Raw genomic sequence first — 23,190 nt, forward strand, 5'->3', positions numbered from 1 at the left:
AAAAAATCACTTAAAAAAAATGTGTAATCAGCTTTAATTCAAAATTCAGTTGCAATGTTTTGTGAATATTTATAATACGTTTACATTTTTTAATGAGTGGGTCAAGAAATTCTTTTTGGCACATGTAGATGAGGTTTGACCGAAAACGTTATAACACAAAGGCACAGACGTTATTTAACAGACTATAGTCAAATTATACTTATCACTTATATTTGTAGCTAATCAGTGCCACACAATAAAAATACTGTATATTTCATAATCTCTTTCACAAAGCAGACCTGATTTAAAAAAACACTATAAAAACAATTAATACCACAGAGGAGCAACACAGACGTTAAACAAGTGACACACGAGTTATGTGTTATAGTTTAAGCTTATTCTTTTATACATAAATACATTGTGAAGCAGTAGGTTGATATTATATCTCGAGTGAAAACTAAAAGAAAAACCCACCTTTAATTCCTGACTGTGTGTTGTAACGTGCACAATGAGCCGCAGTTACATGATAGAAAATGATAAAGGCACAGTTCACCCTAAATCAAGAATACATATTTTTCCTCTTACCTGTATTGTGATTTATATAATAGATAGCTTTGGTGCGAGTTGATGAATTTTGGAGATATCAGCCGTAGAGATGTCTGCCTGTCGCTCGGGCTCGTGGAGCTCAAAGCACCAAAAAAAAATACATTTGAAAAACTCAACAGACCATATGTGAAATCGTAGTAGGATGTAAACATTAATGGCGTCCTCCTCGGCTGAGCTGTAATCATGAATCTAATATTTAGACCTTTGATTTGTCTCGTGTGTCCCGTCCTGTCTCCACAGAGACGGGTCTGGCTCCACCACATCTCATTCTCTTACAGGGATATACATGCACTGGCTTGTTTGCATGTCTTTAAAGTAATCACAATTGTCTTGGGTGGTGCTTAGCCCAGGATGCAGCGGCGGTACCCCCTGCAAACTAGTGTCGGGGAAACTTGCTCTCCTCGTGGGGACATGCTAGCTCGGAGGTTGTTGTTGTACGTAGCGATGGGGATAGCGGAAGTAAGAGGGGAATAAGTGACCACTGACAGGCATTAACCCAACAGTCTTCATCTGGTAAGTCCGACTAGACCTGGATACGGTGGTGCCACTCAGCCTTGCGTCCAATTTTGCCCAGTGGCCACTCGCAGTATTGCAGCGAAAAAAGCATTTTCCCCATAGAGCAACATTATAAAAGAGACGGAGAAACTCTACCGCACATATTCAGTGGGCGGCATTAACAGGACGTAATCCTGGAAGCTAGAAAACTTCTTTGGCCTATGTGCCAGAGAGCAATTGTAGCCTGAATAGGCACCATCTTTGCCTAAAATATCTAGTTCTATATAAATCTATGGCTGTAACTGTAGCTAGCTTAGTTAGCAACATTAACCAGCCTCTTACCCATGAGCAGAAGGTTTGGGAGGTTCGGTAGAAAGGAAGTAGTTTCTACACAACGAGCTGTGTGAATTATCTTTGGTAACCGGGTCAAGATTGTTGTAAAAAGACACTGCTGTTTAGTTTTTCAAATGTATTTTTAAGGCACTTTGAGTTCCATAAACCGAGCGCCAGCTTGTTTCATTATATTGGAGCGAAGGAAACCGATATCTCTAAATTTCAGCAACTCACGCCAGAACAATCTAGATGGATTAATAGAAGTACAGGTGAGAGATTTTTGGCTGACGTCTTCATTAACTGACTATCTTCTGTAACTGTACCGGTGGTTCTGGGGTCTCATGTGCAGGTTCATGATACACTGTTGGTATTTTTAGGCTGTTGAACATCTTCCAGCTGTATCAAATCCAGATGAGACGTAACATCAAATGATTTGGCACAACGTATCCTCAGGAATGAGCAGGAGACGAAGTCAGAATGGTGATGAGATTGACATGGCTGCTGTTTTTTTTTTTGGGTGGATTTTTCCTTTAAGTTTACACACACAAACAAAAATATAACAGTATAAAAAAAATTAAATGATAGCTGTGGAAAAACAGCAATTACAAAAAAAAAAAAGTCCATTTCAGTCAATGTTCTTCTCTTTGGTATGTGTTTAAAGGTGGGCACAAGCATCCACCTAAAGTGCTCTACATGGTACAGTAAGCTGGTCAGGCTTTTAAATAAACGTGGAGTCTTTTTGGCGTCTTGTGGTTTCCAATGAGGCTGAAACTGTCCGTCGACGATCATTTTTCTCCAGTGACACCGCTCTGGCGTTCATGAGACCCTCACGTGGAGTCTGATGACGTTCTGAAGGTCCAGAAATGAAATATTGGAAGTGAATAAGGCTTTATTCTCGGACACACTCACAGTCTGTCTCATCCCCTCAGCTCCGCCGGCTGTTTGGGTCCTCTGTTTCTGCACAGTGTTTCGAGCGGTCGCAGCTGTTCGTCCTCTCTGGGTCTGTACGGCACCACGTAGCTGTCCTCCTCCAGCAGGATGCGGTTTAGCGTGTGCTCGTAGTTAATGTGACGGCGCACCATCATTATATACTGTTTCCCGTCCTCCAGGTGGGGGCAGTCACACAAATTAGGGGCCCACAGGAACTCCCGGTGCTCCAGGCGGAAGCTGTTGCGGTAGGTGTGGAGGATCTGGACGTCATAGCGCGTCTCCTCGCCTCTGTACAGCTTCCCAAGGACTCGAGCCCGGAAAACTGACAGGAAGCAGATAGATCAATAAAATATCTCCGTTCACATGTCAGAATTCTGTCACAAGCTTTTTTTTGAAACAGCATCAAGTTCAGACTCACCAAAGTCCTTCTTGCAATATTGTCTCTGACGCTCCCTTCGACCTTTCACTCGCTGACATTTCCCACAATGCCCTGCACAATAAAACAAGCAACAGCAAATATCGTCATATGTGGAGCTTACATGTGATACAACCCTGACAGCCTGGTTACAGGCCTCTGAACGTGGATTTATTAAGAGAGAACTGGGTAAAGCGCTGCCACTAAGCCTGGCAGCCAATGTTTTGTTGTAAAATAAGCGTCTGAAGTTTGAAATAAATGAGCATCCCTTTAGTGTTTCTAGTGAGGCATTATTAGCTGGCCCTTAGCACGACGGGGCGACGGGGCTGATTGAGTTGAGTAAACAGTGAACATACTTCCTGGTGAGGGCTGAGGCAGGAGGTTCCTGTGGTTCTCCTCCCGTTCCAGGCGAGGCAGGATCGGCTGGCGAGGGCGCTGGTGGCGGCTGTGGTGCGGTTGGCGTGGCGGCTTCACGGGCCTTAAAACTGGGAAACACACATCACACACACACAGTTGTCACCAATGGGTACATTTCAATGAAGGTAGGAAGAAGCACTTTTTCCCTACTTCCAGTGATCAGCACCTTTTTTCTCCATTTTCTGTAACTAAGAGTATACAACCTGCTTCCTGTTTACAACGACACGCGCAATCCCAGTGTACGTGATTGGCCATGACATATGTAAATATTTTTTAGGTGTGTCATATGGACCCCATTTCTAAAAATACCAGTGTACTTATGGACTGTTTGCTGGTGTTCATTTAAGTTGAAAGATCTGCAACTACAAGAGTCCTGGATTGAGTAAATGGCCACGCTTTGAGATCGGTACCAAGGAGTTAACTCAGACCAACACACTTCTGTCAAAACTGCACTTTGAAACACTGTTGAACATGAAGAGACACTCAGCTCACTGTGTTGCTCAACAGATCAGAGAAACCTCCAAACTCTATGTTTGGATATTTTGGTCTGAAAGTAATGAAACAGCAGGACGTCTTCAAAATGCCAGAGGTGTTTAAACAATCCTGCTTCACATGAAAATGACATTATGAAACAAATGTTCATGCAGTTCCAATTATATCCTGCACAACATTATAAATCATGTCCGAACTCAGCGACTGGAGGCTGCGCCTTGTTACCCAAATAATCAACACACTATTTTTTGGCAGCCACAAAGAAGAATCAGGTTCTGTTTGGCTCGGGTCCATCAGCTGGAAAATGCTTCCAGAGAGCCCACTTGGATTTATTACAGCACTGGATACAGTCCGACAGAAGGCGCAAGTCCTCCGGCTGCGTGCAGATTTCCATGTGAATGAGAGTATTTAAGAGGAGGCTCAGCACATGTGTACTGCAGGCTTATCATGGGAGATAAACCAGCTGCATTCCTCAGCAACCAGGTCAGCCTGCAGATAAACTCCCTTAAAATCAAATGTGACCCGAGGACGGATTGTTTTTAACTCATTGTCCACCACACAGGTGTTTATACTTATTGTGCGTGATTGGAGGAGGACATTGTGGGCATGTACAGACTATGATCGGCTTAGATTAGGCTTTGTTGCACCTGTTAACTTTGGACAACTTTCTAAATCATTCTTATTAGAGCGTAACAGGAAACACCTGTGTGCAGAGAAATCAGCATTATCAAGATCAGTGTATTTAAACACAATCCTGACTAAATCCTTTCAGTTCCTCCAATTAAAATAAAAACAATGTGTTATGCTGTTGCTGCTGCAGACTGACATCATCTAAAGGCTTTTAACTTGCTTGTTTTAAACTTACACCAGTGCGGTCGGGTGGTGACAGGAGGAGCCCGGGTGGTGGTGGTGGTGGTTGTGGTGGCTGTGGTGGTTGTGGCTGTAGTGGCGGGTTGATCCCAGGGGAGGTAGTTTGCAGTGTGGTGAGCTTGACGCAGTGGACTCCTTCTCCCATGGTAGAGGTCATACTGGTCTGGTGGTAACCAGTACTCGTACTCGATTCCTGGGTTTCTGTCCGTCGCCAGCACCTGCACACGAGGACAACATGGAAACATTAAGACCGGCCTGCAAAGGTTTTGAATATTGAGTTGGTAATCCTAATCCCCAACCACTCGCACATGTGTAGGACAGATCTAGTGTCCAGTATGGATCGGGCACTGATCGGGCACATATCTTGAGGACAGGTTGTGATAGCCACTTGTCAATAACACGGTAGCTTCACCTTAAAGAATACCCAACTTTATCGTCTATTTTACTCTAAATGGGACCATGATTTACAAACTGAACATCATGCTGTGTTCAAGAAGACTTGAAACTAACGATTGAGACCATAAACTTGTTAAGAAACTATTTTCTGAGGTAATAAATCAAGTTGTAGTTGAGGTGATACACTATCTCGTCTCGTCGCATTGATGTGAACTGGCATGTTTTCAGACCGGCACATCGCGAGAAGTTGCAAGTTTCAACTCGTCTCGCAGATCTTTGGACTGAGCAGAGCTTCAGGGCTACAAGAGTACTAGGACCAATAAAAGGCGATGAACTTGAACACCAGTCGCAGTACGACAGCAGGCTGTTCTTACAGTATCTCAGGTTGAAGCAATCGTTACCAGCTGTTTGGTAGCTGAGCCAGGTCTGTTTGAGAAATACCTGCACAGAGCCTGAATGGAAACAATCAGTTGTTTATTCAAACCTGATGTTTTATTTGCCTTGTGAAATACTTAACGATAAGCTGAATTACTTCAGTTCAGCAGTACATTGCACAATGTAGGTTATCTGGTTTCGGTGCCGGCCTGGCTCAGTGGTGCTGGTCATGCTGGTTGGTTGGTGGTGAGGCAGGCGAACCAGAAAGGCCTCAATAAAGTAGGCCTGTATAGATAGTTTGAGATGAAACCTTGTGACGGCTTTACAACGAAAGCAACATTTTAAAAGAACTGTTAAACATCAAGAGACATCCAGCTCCTGAGACTGCAGCTTTTGAACTCTCACCATCAGATGGAGGTCTTCCCGGGTGGGTCCGGGTACCTCGAAGCTCTCCCAGGTGTCCGCCGAGCGCCGGTACACCAGCTTCGTCCCGGCCACGTTGTACTCTCCTGGGATGCTGATCTTCCAGTTACCGTTGATCACAAACTGGGAGCGACCGTTCTGGAGGGCTTGATGAGGGAGGATGATGAAGGGGGGAAGGAGGAGTTTGGTGTTAATCAGTATCGATAAGTGAGTCAAATATTTCTAAGTGTGAACAATTTAATATAATCGGGTCATGTTGAGGTAAAGGCACCCCGTCAGAAACAGAAATATGCCAGCTGGCTTTATATGGCAGCTGCCTCTCCTCAGAGCCTGGAGAGGGAATTTCCATGACATGAACTGGAAACAAGCACCTTCACCTGCCCGCACCAGTGGTCAGATAAAGCCTTTACGAGCGTCCCTTTCAAGACCACAGTGTGTGCCATTTTGGGGCCTGTTTTATTTTGGTCTCATAAACAAGGATGAGAATAGATGTCCTTTGCTTATTATGTTCCCTGGAAAAAGTCACAGCATGTCCAGAAGACCAGCTGGGACTCTTGTCTCTGGGGAGAGGAAGTAACAGAAAAGTCCAGGATTTTATGTAAAGTGTCTGATTTACTCTGCAGCCGCGGAGCCAGTGACGCAAAGTGAGTCTTCTGTGGAAAGCTGAAACTGATACACACAGACGGCCAGGTGTCCTCTCTCTGTGTGTGTGTGTGTGTGTGTGTGTGTGTGACAGGCTGAATCTTACCGAGATAATTCCTGCTGTTATCAGTGACTCTGATGTGAGTGGCTCCAGCTGGTATCATGGCCACCTCGTTGTATCCAAAAGGTCCGCCTGGCAAACAGAGACACTCAGTTAGAGGCCTGGTTTACTCTTTTTAAAACCACTTCACATGATTAAAAGCAGTGTTTTACAATCAGGAACACACGTGCTGCACCGAAAACAGCTTTACAACGAGGTAAAATCCGGCCAAGAAGAGGAAAGCCTCAGATGGCTTTTAAACCTTTTAAAGACATTTGAATCTTAATGAAGGAGAACATTAAAAGTTAGTTACACAAAATCACAGAGGAGTGTCTGTTTCATTGCAGAGATAAGTCTGGGTTCAACCTGCAGAGGCAAGTCGAGACCATGAAGCAGGATTTGTGGTTAGCGAGGTAACTCCAGGTTTGACTCTGGGGTTTTCAGGGTTAAGATGGCGAGCCTTCGTTGCATCGTCTGTGTGTGAGAAGAGCTATTGTGTAATGAATTTAAAGTCTGTCTAATATAATAATAAATCACAGGAGCTCCACTTTAAAAGTGACATTTTAAGATTTGTATTTCCTTGATTATACTCTCTCGTGTTCCTCATGTCCGACACCTCTATAATGATGATGATTCATTTTCCTAATCGGCGGCCGGTGTCCACATGTTTTGCATGTACTGTAATTACAGACTGTGTAGTTATGGTGTCAGTTTGTTACTGTGTTGATCAACATCACAGCAGAAACAGTAGCGACACGCTCTCTGAGTTTCTCTTCATGACTTAAAGTCACTGTTGCTTTTTGCATAAACACATATTTAAAGGAAAGTGTGTCAGTGTCCTTATGTGACATTTCTTGACCCAAACAGAGAGAAGATTGTTTATAAAGAAGCTCATTGTGACATCTTCAGAAACATTTTAAATGCAAGAACTATTTGAGTTTTAGAGCTGACCTATTCAGGCGTAAATAGGTCATCTTATCAGACGACAATCTGCAGAACATCTCAGATATTCATTGAATAATAAATCCATTAAAAGATTCACATGCGTCAATGAATGACCTTTGAAGAGTTGTGGATACACTCCGACAACAGCTGCACGTCGCTTAACGTTTTACAGCACCACTGCTGCAGTTTGACTTCAGTTTGTACCATGACTTCATATTCAAGGTTAATCTTTGGATAGCACACTGAATCATCTTTCAGCAATCAGTAACCGATAGGCAATCAATAACTCACAAATAATCTGGATTAGTAATCAGATAATTATGTTCTTTCGAAAAGGATCTGACAACCCTGGCAGGTTGTGTCTCGTATCACGACGCAGCTGCAAAGATGATCTGCCATTATCAAACAATCAAGATCTATGATGTCACTAATGATTAACTGTGATTAATGGTTTACAGGATGGGTTTACGAGCACGGAGACAATTTATGAATGAGCTGAAGTCAGAGCCATTCATTACAGAGAGATATTTCACCTCTGAGCCAAAACAAAAAGAGGCCGGGACAGCTCAATAGTTCCCCCGCTGCTCCCGAATAAAAAGCAGCCGCAGGATGAACTCCATTTATTACAACCTCTGAAGAGCGTCTCACTTTGGTTGCCCCTGTTTACCCGTTTCAGAGGGAAACTATGCACAGGCTTCATTAGCCGTACGAAGATGTGACTGAGGAAGTGTCAAAGTCACAGACAGGCCGCGGTGAAGCTCAAGGCCGTCGGCATCTGATCTTGTGAGGAGCGACTCTTTCGCGGCCGCCCTCCATCAGTCTTCCCTCCGTTGGGAAACGCAGCTGCAGGAGGAGAGAAAAACCTCCCAGGGCTGTCGAGTCGCCCAAACAAAGCGGCCATTATCAGCCTGTTTTCCTTCTGGCTCAGTCTGAGCCATTATGGCCGGCACTCTGCTCTGTGTGAGGAAGCCACTGTTACAGAGACGAGTCCCGAGCCAAGTCGCACGCCAGAGGTGTCAGGCACTTTCTGTTCGTGTGTGTGCGTCCATGTTGATTCTCATCATCTGATTCAGTTCTCAGTAAAGAGAAAACAGGATCTAAATGACATTTTTGTCCTGCGTTGATCCCACATAATTCAATTCTCCTTCCCCTTTACATCACTGACAACATTGTTCCATCTCGGTCCATCACGCTCTTCATCACAGCCAGTGATTATTTACTGTGCTGACTGTTAGATACCAAAGACCAACAATGACAGACCAGTGTTTTAGAGTTGTTTATATATAATGTTGAGAAGTTTGAGGTTTCTGCACAGAATCCCTTGCCTGCCTGATTTAACTTTGGTTTGGTTTCAGTCTCTAGAGAGTTGACCCACGACATAATGGTGCTGATTTGTGGGATTTTACAAACATGAAGAGTTCACAGATCGTTTCTGAAACTTCTCACTTGATGCTGCGTGTATTTCAACACTTTACAAGCTCACAAGTAGCATGCTGATTGGCAAACATGGCCTGAACAATCAACCTACAACTTTTTTAGTATTTGCTTCACTTCATGCCAAGCAGCACTTCTGGTTCTGTTTGTATCTGTCTTGGAGGAAAGGAGCTTTACAAACAGGGATCCCATTAACTACAATAATGATCTTCTCAATTATGACCAGCAGGTTATAGGATTTTTACATAAATGGAGAGTCTCCACAACTGCACCTCTCATTTGATGCTGTGACAAACACTGCGTCAATAAGCAGCCTACAACTCAGACAATTTAGGCTACGTGACTTTATGCCAAGCAGCAGTTAATAATGATCTTCTCATTAATGCTCAAAAAGAAAACACAGAGTCGCAGAGTTAACACCACTGCATCACTTTCATTCTCCAGGTTTTGGCAAACCTCTACAGAGTTATAACCTGACGTGCCAGATCTGGAAGCGAACCGCTAGAGGTTTAGAAAACTTCAGGGCAGGCACTTTAAAAACAGACTTGGCAGGTGATTGGACGTCTATCCATCGAAAAAATAGTCTTCTTCTTTAAATTAACTAAACTCTCCAGTCGTGATAAAACTGATGCTAACCATGCCAGTAGCTCCTCAAAGGACACTGACTGGTTCAACATCTGTGTGTTCGGGACAGTATAGTAAGCGTACAGCTTGATGCCCGGCAAGATGGATTTGTGATATATCTCATCATCACATGATCTCTCGAATCCAACAGACAGAATAAGATTCAAGTAAACATGTTTCTAGTGGAGTGAAGATGAAGATAATTTAACATTATTATACCGCTGCAGAGGTTTTCAAAGTTTGAGAGCAGAGCCCCTCCCAGAAAATTCAAATGTAGAACCATTTGTTTTAATGTGTCTTCACTGACTGTTTCTAGTAAATGCAGTCAGAGCAGTGTCTCGTTTCAGACATTTGCATGTTCATGTGTTATTCTCTGGATGCTTGCCTCTACTGTCTGAACACTAACACCTCATTTCAAATGTTCTTTTGTTTTACACATTTCAAAGCAGGCTGGGAGCTGCGTGTGCTCAGAGGCAGCTTGTTGTTGACTCGACTGTGTTTTTGGTAACCTGTTGTCAAATTCCTTTTTATACAGACAAACCAAATAAAACCCTGTAGAAGTTGAGCTTCCTGCTGCACGTTTAATGTGAACAGTCAGATCCTATGTCAGCCTCTGAACTGCAGATACCACCGCAGGTTAAAAAAAAAATGTTTGGGTGGCTTTGAGCCAGAGTGTCATTTGGGGCCTTGACTTGGAGTCTGAGGCGCTCTGTGTGCTTCCTCCTCCTCCTCCTCCTCCTCCTCCTCCTCCTTGAAATCTTAACGACTGTAATTTTGGAGGACCTGTTGTTCGCTGAATTTCTTCCTGGAAGGCAGCCAGCAGGTTTTGTTTGGGCAAAGCCGTTACCATGGTTAATGTTCACTTTGTCAGAGAACAATAACCTCTTGACTAAACTTGATTGACTAATAACACTTGGGAGGGAAAACCACAAAGAGTGCCTGGAAATATCGTCCGGATCGTGCTGGTCCGGAGCTGCTGCAATTGATTCCTCGTGGAGATAATGTGATGAGTGTGTGTGTGTGTGTGTGTGTGTGTGTGTGTTTGTGTGTGTGTATCCTACCTGCCTCCAGATTGTTGCTCTGGTACACACTCTTGTGGTGCAGACAGGTGTTGTTTTGTCCTCCACACACCATGCAGGCGTCCTCCTGCTGCTTTGAACCCAAGATGGAGTCACAGCCGGGTTTCTGTATGTCACAAGAAGATACAGACAAATATTTAGGAAACAACAGTTTGATCTGGTCGGACGTCTCTTTCTCTGCCAGCGTGTTGATACGCAGCACTCAGACTTCACACATTTTCTGTGCAGAGCCCTGGCAACTTCTAAGCTTTTCCTTTTGTTTTGTCTGTGCTGCACGGCCACCTTGAACCTTCGAACCGTAACTCAACTCAACCCGCTCCGTCTCCTTCTCTTATTTGCTTCTCCCTGTCATTTTCTCTGTCACACAAACATTTACTTTGGGAGAAAAAGAGCGACTCCGGGCCTCGGGAGAGGAGGATTGGTCGGAGAGTTGTCTCTGTAAACGTTAAAATGCCAAAGCAAAGAGCACGGAGGATGAGCTGGATGGTTTATGGTGTGTGGAGAAGCTCGTTGCAGGATAGATTACAGTGAGCCGCTTTCTTCTCCGGCCTTCATCTCCCGCTCTGCAGAGCAAACCAATCAAGGGGGAGGTTCCCAGGCAAGAGAGCAGCAATCTAGGGGACCTATAATCAGCCCCCCGAGCCCCTTAAAACACAAAAACACTCCAAGCATCTGTGTGTGCACAACAGGAAATGAAACCTCGGTGACAGAGTGGCAGAGTGCACGAGGGCCCCACGGAGGGAGCGACCGTGGTCCCACAAAACACCAGGAAACACTGGAGCATGAGAGCAAAGTCATCCAGGTTAATGTAACATTCAGGGTTTAATGATCAGCTCTAGTTGGTTTGGAGCAGCTGATCTCTCGAGCTGATCAGTATAAAGATATTATGTCGTTATCGTGATATGAGACTATATGTTATCTTAGTCAGGATATGGCACGAGTGTTGTCTTGGTTTTAAAGGCTGCATTAAAATAAAGTGATGTCATTTTCTGAACTTTCCAGACTGGTCTACTTGTTCTTATACTTGTCTTTACCCTGATACTTTGTGCCATTTGATTTTGTGATCAAGTCCGAACATTTATAAAGTTTTTGTTTAAAATATAAAGAGAATTTTAATTTTGTGGCCCTCATGCTGTCAAATTTTTTCCCCTGGTATCGAACAAGGTATCAAATATTGATATTTTACAAGGTATCATTACTGTACAACACTAGTTGTGATGATCCCTTCCAAATACAAGATAATCTACACTAGTCAAGTCACAGTTCTCCAGATGAGGAATCCTAATGACTTCATCGGTCACTTGCTTTTCCTCTAGAGCCACCGTGAAGTTGACATCTTTGGTTTTTAGTAAAAAAAAATCTTAAAATTAATTGGGTGGATAGATGTGAAATTTTCCTGTTGATTTCTTTAGAAAAAAGAAAAACTGTTGTGCACCACAGAGTCACTTTGACTGATGAAGCAACAGCCAGCAAACTAGAAAATACCTTACATAAATAGTTATATACACCTGCAGAAAAAGCTTGGGAACCACTGTCCTAATACACGTCGAATGCTAAAGAGGATGTCCCACTGCATCCGGTTGCATTGTGCAGTATAAAAGCTGTTCCTGGTTATTCTGTCCCACAAGCCTCTGCTCAGTGGATACGTCACATCAGCAACAGACCGATGACAGATCATTAGCTGCCTTCCAAATCGTATGCTTTTCCTTTTTAATTCAAAAATGTATGTATGTATGTACAATGTAGGAGCAAGAGGCTCAAAGTTAAAGGCTCAAAGCAATGTTATGACGAAGTAGTATGTCCCACCTAAAGAGCAGCTGCAGGACGTACTGAAAGTAAAAAGGAGGAAATATGTGATTTGGATGCAGCTCTGCTCTCGCTTGTGAACCGAACAGAAACCATGACACTTTGGACTGTTGGCTGAAAAACAGAACAAATACTTTGAAGACATCCATTTGGTTCCGATTACTTCTGATAGACATCAACAGTTTTATGGATTGTCAGAAATTGTAATTAGATAATAAGATAATTGCTCTAATTGAACAAACTCTCATTTAACAGCAGCAAAAAAAAAAACACAGCAGAATGCATCTACACACACACACACACACACACACACACACACACACACACACACACACACACACACACACACACACACACACACACACACACACACACACACACACACACACACACACCAGCCATGTGTTCTGCAGTCTGATCTCAGTATCTGACCCGCAGCCCTCCACACCAGCTGCAGGCTGCATCTGCTTCCTGTTTCAGGCCCTGTGCTGTTCTGACCTCGGCCGGCCGAGTCAGAGGTCCATAAATCTACTTATTTACACCACACGCCAGACGTTAGCATGCACACACACACACATTATATGTAGACATATGTAAACACAGACACACGTTAATCCTTTGTCAGTGGTGTAAAAATAACCCTGCCTATGAGTGTCCCCTCATGTAGCAGATGTGTCTCTGCTGAGTATTACGTATGTATGTTATTAAGCTGCATGTGCTGCAGGACCCGCGGGACACAAGTTCACTTCCAACCATCCCCATCTGTGTGAGGGTGAGAGGGGTGAGCAGGGGACAGGCTGGATGTGGGAGCAGGACTCTGGACTGTGTGCTGAGCACAGCTGTAATGCTAACTGAAGGCTGCAGTCCACACTGATGAGTGCACTCTGGCCCTAACGCGCAGCATGGAGTTCACTTCTCCAGAGAGCTCCAGTCAGAGTGGTCAACATCACTTACACCACAACAGGGTGGGAATGAAGAGAGGAGAGGGCGAGAGACTTCGGCTCAGTCAGAGTCAGAGGAGTTATTTCAGGCATCCTGGTTCTGGAAGTAGAAAGTCCTGCTCATTGTCTCTTAGACGATGTTAGGAGACTGACTGTGGGAGCAGTTTGAAGTCTTACTGACGATGGACATGAAACTCTTTCGGCTCTGGTAGAACAGAAGAACAACTACATTTGGTTCATTGATTAAAAAGTCAAAGATACAAGCCTGTGTACATCCAAACATTTGCAAGAGGGGTGAACTAGAGCTCAAAAATGCATTTTGGGAGGAAACATCAAGCAGAAGCTTCATTTGATGATGATGAAAGATGAAAAAGATCTGCCAGACAAGCACAGTTTTTACCTGCCAAAATGTACACATATTGGGTACAATTTCAGTAATTAGTTATGAAAAAATTTAACCTCTGTGGCCATTCGCAAATACATTTGTGAGTTTACAAGGTGCACCTGAATGCACCATGAAGACCCTGTCCCTTCGTACCTGTCGAACTCAGAACATAATGGAAATAATAAAGCATTTAGCAGCTAAAGAGACAGATATTTTCCTCATGAGTTGTTTGAGACCAAAAAGAGCTAAAATGAGAGTAAATATCGGACTTATATTTATTAATTAGACTACAACACGACTCAAACTGTGTCAGGTGGACGAGCGAATAGGAAAATGATTATATCACATGAACCACGACATGTGGTAATATGTCAGGACTGTGTGCTGTGAAGATCTTTCGCCCTCTAGTGGCCAAAAATCAATAAATGCAGCTTTAACTGAGTATCAAATGCATGAATACAGTATGCAGAGAAAACACCAACACACACACACACAGTATTGTTGCCACTCACCAGGCAGCGTCCGTTGACACACACCGCTCCGGGCTCCTTGTCGCAGGCTGTCCCGTCGAGCACACGGCCAAAGTTGTAGTAGAAGTTGTGACCCAAAGCCAGGCAGCTCAGCTCACAGGGGTTCGAGCCTGCGCAGGTAAGATGTTCAGTCAGTGGCGCATTAGTTTATCATGGGAGTAAAAAGACAAGGCAAAATGACAGGGAGGGAGGCGGAGGAACAGAAACATGGAGGAGGTGAGGAGGAAAAATGAGGAGATGATGTCTGAATTAAAATTTTTGGGTGAACTGTTCCTTTAAAGATGAGGGTGTATCTCATCCCCTGAATTATCTCACTGACCTCCGTGAAAGGTGGTCCATCTGAAGGACTGTCCAGCCACTAACGGTCTGTCATTGAAGGCAGCACACTGCATCTCTCTGAAGTCCTCCGAGCTGGGGGGACACTCCTGCACACACACACACACACACACACACACACACACACACACACACACAGTGAGAACATTGCTTTCATTTCACCTTAAACTCAACTATAACAACTTCCTGCCTCACCCCGACTCTAACCCAAACCATAACCCTGTCATCCCTCTAATCTTAACCCCAAAATGAAATAATAACCTCGTGATGAGTCCTCGTATGTCACACTCGAGTTCAGGATTTATGTCCATTCATCCGAGAGCTAATCACTCCGTACAAACTGCACATACATCAAACACGCTTAAACACGCTGCAGCACATCTGTGTGTTTTTCCTTTAATCAATACGGGCTACAGTGACTTTCCAAACACACCCACACACCCACAACCCGACACAAAAGCAGGTCTGATACCTGACTGCGACCGCAGGATGTTAAATCCCTGAGTTCAGAGCGGAGCAGTGGAGTGAGGACACGAGTTAATATGTCAGTGAAATTCCAGGTCACGCCCTGAAAGCCCTCGGCTGCTACACCTGCCCTGAACACACCTACAGTGTATATGGGCAACTTCAAGAGCAAACGTCATCCATTGTTCTAAAGTGTTTGCATCAAAAGTCGGTTTCATGCAGCCTGAAAGTCTTTGTGCTGAACTGACCTTGGTGTTGCAGATCTTGTACTGTCTGGGATCTCCTGCACATGGTCCACCCACTGGGTTCCTGCCACACAGAAAGTAGAGACTCATCGAGTATATCAGACACAGCAGGTTTATTTACCTAATCAGTATTATTCAAGATTATTCAAGTACTGTTTGAGATTTGTTTGGACGTCGCTATGAACAAAATGAATAAATGTAAATGTGGTTTAACATCACAATAGAGTCTGATCAGGAAACACAAAGGGAAGGAAGGAAACAAAACATCTGAGTGCACGGACGCAGAAAATCTGAGCAAACACTGGTTCAAAAACATCTGAACTGTTTTTGTGTTGGAAATGATGAAGCCTTAAATCGATCTCGAAATGCATAAAGTATATTTTATTGGCAACTTCTTATATTCAAATAATATTTAAAATGTGTTAGCAAAACAACTGAATGCTGATCCAATATATTTGTAAAATATAATACTAAAAATACACGAGTCACCGATCAAGCAAACGCATTGTTATAAGTAAGTTTTTCTATCCAACCCTAAAATATATCTAAGTTTTCCTTCCACATATACTGAGCTGTGTCACCCTGCAGGTCACAGCTGGTATCTACCTGGTGATGCAGGTGCGCGTCCTCACTGAGGCTCCGCCCCCACAGCTACGTGAGCAGACGGACCAGCCGCTCCACGTCGCCCACTCGTTCCTGAAGTGCAGCTGCCGGCGAACACGTGCCGGACGCCCCACTGAGGACTCAGCGGAGGGACCCCACGCAGAAACCCAGGACTGAAACACAAATGACAGAGAGAGACTATAAAACCGGCGTTTAACACATTTTTACAAAGTAACACAAAGAAATGTAAGCTGAGAGGACACACACAGACACTTCACTTCACTGTTGAGTATGATATTTTGAACCTTAATGTAAAGATGGAGTCCTGAGCAGAGAATCAACATAAGTTGATCCTCAGCATGTGTTTCTGGCAAATTCACAGTCAAACTTCACAGGTGTGCTAATTATGTTCCCCAAAACTGCACATCAGATATATCCCAATAGGGGGAGCTGTATCCTTTTCAAGGAGAGCCCAGGACCACGCAGCGTCTCATACAAACAAAATCTCAACAACGTAGCACATATTGTGAATTTGCGAGAAGCACACGCTGAAGAAGGAAATGTCCGTGTGGCATGAATCAAGAATAAACAGTTTAATGGGAGTGCTGTCCTTTATTTTTCTTTTTGCTCATTTACTATAGACATCATCATATGCCAGTTTGGCAGACATCGCCCAACCCTCGGTGATAGTGTGTACAATGGCTGTGGTTCCAGCAAGGGGCCCGAAGCTAGGGAGGTAGAAAGTCAGAAAACGGGCCAATCACCCCCCATTTTACGGCCCTGTCCTACATTTTTTGCAGGTCACTGTATCACTCTAGTGCTGCTGGTTTTGTTTTCACCTTGTCTGCTGGCTGAAATTATAATAATCACTATAAACAGCCAGACAAGATGCAGTCATGAAACTTTACAGGTGTGTAGGTGAGATCAAATTAAAGGGTGAGTTCAAAGATGGGCGTGGTCCGATAACGGGGGCTGGAGGTAGGAAGGTGCTACTACAATGTCAATTTTAAAAGTTGACTTCACTTAAAAAGTCAAGAAACCGATTACCTGAGAATTACCAAGAAGACTATTAAATCTGAGTTCTGAAAGCTAAAAAGTTATAACAATTTATGATCATTAGTCTACTTAATTTGGTAATCTTGAGGTAATTGGTTTGATTGTCAGATTTTACAGTGTAGTTACTTTTCACATAACGTTTTATCAATCCTGAATACAATAACTGATCAGTAAAAACTTGTATAACGGTGTCTGTGGTGTCGCAGCGTCGAGCTCAAGACAACGAAAACTGAAATCTGCAGGGACAACACGACTCTCTGCTCTCTGATCGCCCTGCAGCGTCGCTCTGCAGCGTCGCTCTGCAGCGTCGGCCTGCAGCGTCGCTCTGCAGCGTCGGCCTGCAGCGTCGGCCTGCATGTTCAAAGCTGTCAGGTGGAAACTGTCAGCAGCTCACATTCCCTGCATGTGTGTTTGTGTACACGAGGAAAACAGAGGGACCAGTGTTGATGGGATATCATTTGTGAAAAGTAACAAGAGTGTTGGCGGTAGTTTTGTGTGACACCTGAGAAACCCACGTTATTTATAGGCAAGAACCCGGCAGGCGGATAAATCTATTCAAAGAAAAAAACCTTGTGAGCCTGGTGGATCGGGATCGTCAGAGCCAAACAATAAAAGTGATTAGAAAAATCTCAATGGCGCTCCTCAAACACATTCCAGAGTGTTCGCCCTGGAGGAGGACTGAAACTGGCAGCGTTCCCACCGGTTTCTCATACAGGAGCTGGCTCTCACACACGTTTAACTCTTTACACACACTACCTGTCTGTCAGGACGTCAAAGTCATGCGGAGTATCTGCCGTGCAAGACGAGAATCGACACTCGTGACGGACGTGAAGAAGAAAAACACAACTTAAAGCTCTCGTCCTCGTTTCCCGCCACTTTCCTCATTAATATGCAAACGCATGCAGCAGGATTCTCCGGTGTGTAATCAGATCTCATGGTGTGTGGTGAAGAAGGATGTCTCTGTCATGTCATTAATTGTACTCAAACAAATGTTTTTTTTCCACTAATCTCTCAATTATTTTTCCATCTATCTAATAATATGTTTTCTCTGTCAAATTAAGAGTTTCTCTTTGAATCCAAACAGTCGAATTTTAGCAGCAAATCTTCACATTTGAAAATCTGGATCCAGAGAATTTTTGCATTTCCTGCACAGGTACTGTACCTACATCATGTGCCACTGATGGAGGGGTTGTGTCCCCCCGTCCCCCTGTCGCTGCAGAGGTTATCAGTGCCACTTGTTTAAGGATCAGTGACATCGATCTATTTATTTCAATTAATAACTAAACTTCCCGTCTACCCTGAACTACTCGTTCTTCAACAAACCAAAGAGCCGACTGTTGATGAAACATCAAATTAATCATTTCTAAAATTATTACTGCAAAGCCCTCTGAAAGTTTAATGAAAACATGTATTATATGGAAAGTTGCCAACCCTCCTGTGTAATGTCTCCATGGAAACACTGTTATTTGATTGCTGATATCCATAAATCTGTGTGATAAAACTTCAAGTGTTCGTCTGCAGCTGAACATTTATGTTTCTGTACAGCGAGAGAAAAAAACCCAGCTGAGGCCAACTGAGGCTCTGTGACTTTACGACTCGTAGAGTAGAATTTGTGAGACACACACACACACACACACACACACACACACACACACACACACACACACACACACACACACACACACACACACACACACACACACACACACACACACACACACACACACACACACACAGACACACACACACACAGCTGAGAGCGACCTGTGCTATGACTCTGCATCATTTTCCATGGCAGGGTCACCTGAGGTCGCCCTCATTAGTGTTACCACCGGCCAAATTAGCGTTGATAACAGTTGGAGATGGGGTCGGCCGGCATTCTAGATTAATGAAAGTGACCTTTGACCTTTACACTGCAGTCCCCCCCGCCCTCCTCTTCCTTCACATGAGCAGAAAAAAAAAAAAATCTGCTCTTGTGTTTGAAAAGCAAACTGCATACAGTAAAGAAGGACCGACTGTCCCATCCGACCAGTTCTCCCAGAGACACAGACAAACTTTCCACCTTAAAGGCAACAAGAGATCAGCAGGTGAAAACTACATTTTCCACCCATAATCCAAATATTCACATTATCAGGTGCCTTTGACAATAACTTGATAACAACACAATCTTCATCTTGTCCATTTGTGCACCAGCGAAACAACAATAACAGATCGACTGACCGTCCACACGTCCACTACTTGCGTGGAGAAACGAGCGGTTCAGTCCAGTAAAAATTCCAATAGAACTCAAACAAGATGGCTGCATCCTCAACAATAGAAAACAGACAGTGTTACTTTTTCGCCATTCTTCAAATAACAAGAGCAACAAGTAACATAGAAAAGCACGCAGATGTCTGGAAGATGCGGACAGTACGGAGTCTGGTCTGCAGTGAAGATCAGTTATTGTTTCGTTACAGGAAACTGTCCCGTTTCCTTTCACTGACAAAAGCATGATGACATCATTCTATCGAGCTTTTATGGCATCAATTTTATCTTTTTCTTTGGTGTCGTGGTGATGAAATCTTCCTTTAAAGGACAGAAACTAGATAAGATTTCACTGAAAATAAATGAGGAACAACACCTGACTCCCTTGTTTTATCAGATCTGATCATTTGATTACTTAGCAAAGGCAATATTGCATGTAAAAATAATTAAAAGCAGATATAGTCAAACCACAAATCTTATTTATAAAGATTCAACACTTATCTTAATTGCCTTCCATAAAAAAACATATGCAGTATCCAATCAAGTTAAACAGCAAACATTATTGTAGTATTGTATTGTACTGTATTGCATTGTATTTGTTTGCCTTTGTGTATTGAACCTAACAGGGCGTATTGAACGGTTCGATAAAATATTGAATATTGTTGCACAAACCTTTGGATTTCTCTGGTTTGAACATTGTTGGAAACTTTGGAGATCATGTAAGGACACAGCTCAACAATATATATGGCAAAGGTCTTGTTGTTTTTAGACATCCTTGAGAACTTTTATCATGTTTTTTAAGTCAGCTGCTTTGTCTCCTTCCACTGCAAACCAAATCTACCTGCAGGTATAACTAAAGTCACCCAGACGTTTCATATCACAGCAGCCTCAACATGTAAAATAGGACTCAAGTAACATCCAGTTTTTTGACAGCAGCCATGAGGCAAATCTGACCATGCAACTGCTCAGGCTACGAGACAGCTGACCAAAATGTATCAATTAGACCGAGTGATCCCATGAGAGCAGGGAAAAGTGACTAATAGTAAAAGAAAATGTGTGCACGCTTGACAGCCATTGTGTTCACATCACTCTCAAAAGGAGAAAATCCATCCAACCATTTGGCCTGTTCGTCTTGTTTTGTCGACAACAGAGACGCTGCCAGTGCAGCTGTGGTGATGACTCAATGCAGAAACCGTTTCCGTAATCTAAAACAACTCTTTTAAAGTGTCACGACTTTGTTTTCCCCACAGTGTCATTACTTCTGTTTAAATGTCACCAGTGTGATGCTGGTTTACTGTATTTCCCCAACAACTAAACTTGAGAAACTGATGGTGAGTGTGTTGACCCGTCACTACATTCCTGTGTTTGATGTGACGGAGCGGGCCACGTCGGACCTATCTCTGTCTCTGTCGGGTTATTCCAGCCGGGCCTGGGGGGAAGGTTTTTTTTGGGGGGGGGGGGGGGGGGGGGCGTCTGCCTGACAACAAGACAAACAGTGATGAAAGATGGACGCTGCAGCAGAAAAAGGTGGTGCAGCAGCAATCAGAGCGTGGAAAGACCTTACGGGAACATTTTCAAGACAGAATAACATGCTGCAAAAACAATCCAATCAGAACGCTCCCAGACCTCAGCGACCGGCTGACCCGCTCACATCTGACGGGCCGTGATTGGTTTATTATCTAAATTAGCTGAATTTTCCTCCTTGGAACCTGAGAGCTGGTTTTTTCCTCTGAACAAATTGGCTTAATCACAACAATTAACTCTGTCAAATGTAAGAAAAAGAAGACAGAAAGGCAGGAAGAAGCTGGAGGGGGAGGCTGTGGGAAACAGCCTTGAGCCCTGACAGGTTTGAACTACAAAGACCTGTGTGTAGATTCAGCGTGGCGCGCTTGTTGAAACACTGTCATCCAGCAATTAGCTTCGTATATTTACACAACACAACACAAAGGTTGACATTGTGGCTGCCGACGGACTTATTGTGTACGACTGAACTCCTTAACGACCTACATGAGAATTCAAATATATCTAGTAAAGACATTCAGACTCATTAAGGCTTGATTAAACTTTAATCAATTCAATGTTATTCAGTTTATAATCTCATAACAGCAATGGATCAGAGGATGTGTATTGTGAAAGAGGTGTCCCACATTAAAATAACTAATTTTGGACTTTTGGTCGACCAAAACACATTTGAAGATGTCACCTTTGAATTTTGAAACTGACACTGGTCTCACGGGGCTGAATATTCTTCCAACGCGTATGTTGTACGTCACTGTTCACGCCCAACTTCGTGCTTCACATCACGTCACATGTTTACGCCTACCCCAGTGGCGGCTTTTTTGAAAAGGAGGAAAATTACACCTCCGTTTCACATAGACAAGCCTGCAGATTGCAGCCTTTACCTGGCTGCAAATATGGCGCATTTTCTAACTAAAAGGGACAATTGAGAGACCTCTAGTGGCGGAAATGACATAATGTGCATTTAAACTCAGTGTCGGGTTATATCATCTGAAGGAGTTGAAGTTGACAATCAATCCAGGCTCAACATAGTGAGAAGTGCTGACACCCAGCAGAGGCATTTCTGTCGAGGCCACGCAGCGACTTGTGTTGATGTGTGGTGGTCAGACTTACACTCTGTGGCGACGACAGGCAGACGGGAGCGACCAGCAGCAGGACAAAGGTCAGGGCCTGGCACAGAGTCAGCTTCCTGGGGACAGGGAGAGAAACGAGCATGTCAGTCGGTCGGTGACAACACCCTCGCTGTTTTACATGGATTAAACACGGGAACGCACAAAGATGTAGAAGTTGTTACAGCAGAGGCGTTTCGAGAAGAGAAAGAAAGGAGTGAGAGGAAACCGAAAGAAAAAGACACGACTGACACTTCAAACAGCCGAGGTCTTTAGGTCATTGATAATATCCACAAATAAGCTGCCACACAACTGCGATCCCCTGTGGGCAGGAGCCAAGGTCAGGAATGCCCCCCCATCCAGCAAGTATCATTAATTCCCCCTGCCCAGCTCCCCCACCCACAGCAGTGTCTTATTAACTCCCACACAGCTGCCTGACTGAACCCCAACTCCCATCATCCAGCCCGGTCACACTGTTGACCTCTGCTGCATGAAAGATGCTAAAAAAACAGAATCAGCTGCTGAGTGTACATGAAGCCTTTTCAGGTCACCAATAATCTGAATAAGAGCTCAGCAGCAATAAAAGCAGTGTCGTACCAACACAGCGAGCCACCTCTGAGGTGCCGCCAGGTGAGACCTCAACGGAGGTGCTTTGTGTTTGCTCTACGATCCGCCTCACCTCCTCCTTTACCTGGAGGCAGCGGTAAGACGCGGATTCTCCGTCTTTTTCTTCCTCTGACTCATCAAAGGTCGAGCGCTCGTTTCTGAGAAGTGCTAGCGATTCTTGGAAAGCCCCTCTCTTTGACTGCTTCCTGGCACTGCTCTACTGACGGTGTGTCATCTTTAACGAGTCTGTTGTGTGACGGGAGGTGTCATCTTCATTAATACACTGCGAGGAAAAGTCTGTACGACAGGTTGAACGAAGAACAACTCAATCTTCTCTGTTTCCTTTGCCCTGACCTTCTCTCCCACGTCTCAGTCCGTCAGCCTCCAGTCCGTCTGTCATCTATCTCTCTCGGGCTGTTATTTTTCTCTCTTATCTCTCCCTGGACCGTAAACACAGAGCTGGTCCAGAGCTTTTGGAGTTGGCTGTTGGCTTGGTCCCAGGTCAGTAGTTGCCCTGTCCAATTAAACGATACACATCTCCCTCACACTTGGCTGAGCAAGCCCTTCCCTTCAGCTCCCGTCTTGGCCTTACATGGGGGAATTTATATCAGTGGAACGAGGAAGGTCACGCTGACCGAAAGAGGCAACAGGCTTCATAACGACCATTTTCACTCAGACTTTATTTTATTTCCCACATCTCAGCTTCGTGACAGAAGGGCCATTGTGTTTGCAAGTTTGACCTCCTCAACTTCAAATCAATGACACATATTTCCTGACTGTTTTCAGATGTG

General features: G+C 44.0%; 1 protein-coding gene across 1 annotated transcript in view; it reads right to left on the bottom strand.

Moving 5' to 3' along the window:
- Positions 1-17: 17 nt before the first annotated feature.
- The window catches only part of adamtsl5 (ADAMTS like 5), a 34,516-nt gene continuing 11,343 nt past the window's right edge, over positions 18-23,190 (bottom strand). Inside the window, exons 3-14 of the mRNA XM_084340925.1 lie at positions 21,798-21,873; positions 15,870-16,039; positions 15,267-15,327; positions 14,537-14,642; positions 14,200-14,327; positions 10,538-10,661; positions 6,480-6,566; positions 5,714-5,877; positions 4,533-4,755; positions 3,115-3,243; positions 2,762-2,833; positions 18-2,665 (exon numbers count right to left, since the gene is read on the bottom strand). Coding sequence (XP_084197051.1) covers positions 2,331-2,665; positions 2,762-2,833; positions 3,115-3,243; positions 4,533-4,755; positions 5,714-5,877; positions 6,480-6,566; positions 10,538-10,661; positions 14,200-14,327; positions 14,537-14,642; positions 15,267-15,327; positions 15,870-16,039; positions 21,798-21,873 — 1,675 coding nt within the window. The 3' untranslated portion in view covers positions 18-2,330. The remainder of the gene's footprint in view (positions 2,666-2,761; positions 2,834-3,114; positions 3,244-4,532; positions 4,756-5,713; positions 5,878-6,479; positions 6,567-10,537; positions 10,662-14,199; positions 14,328-14,536; positions 14,643-15,266; positions 15,328-15,869; positions 16,040-21,797; positions 21,874-23,190) is intronic.

This window comes from Pagrus pagrus (assembly GCF_965226575.1).
Source record: "Pagrus pagrus genome assembly, chromosome: 1".
NCBI classification, from domain to species: Eukaryota; Metazoa; Chordata; class Actinopteri; order Spariformes; family Sparidae; genus Pagrus; species Pagrus pagrus.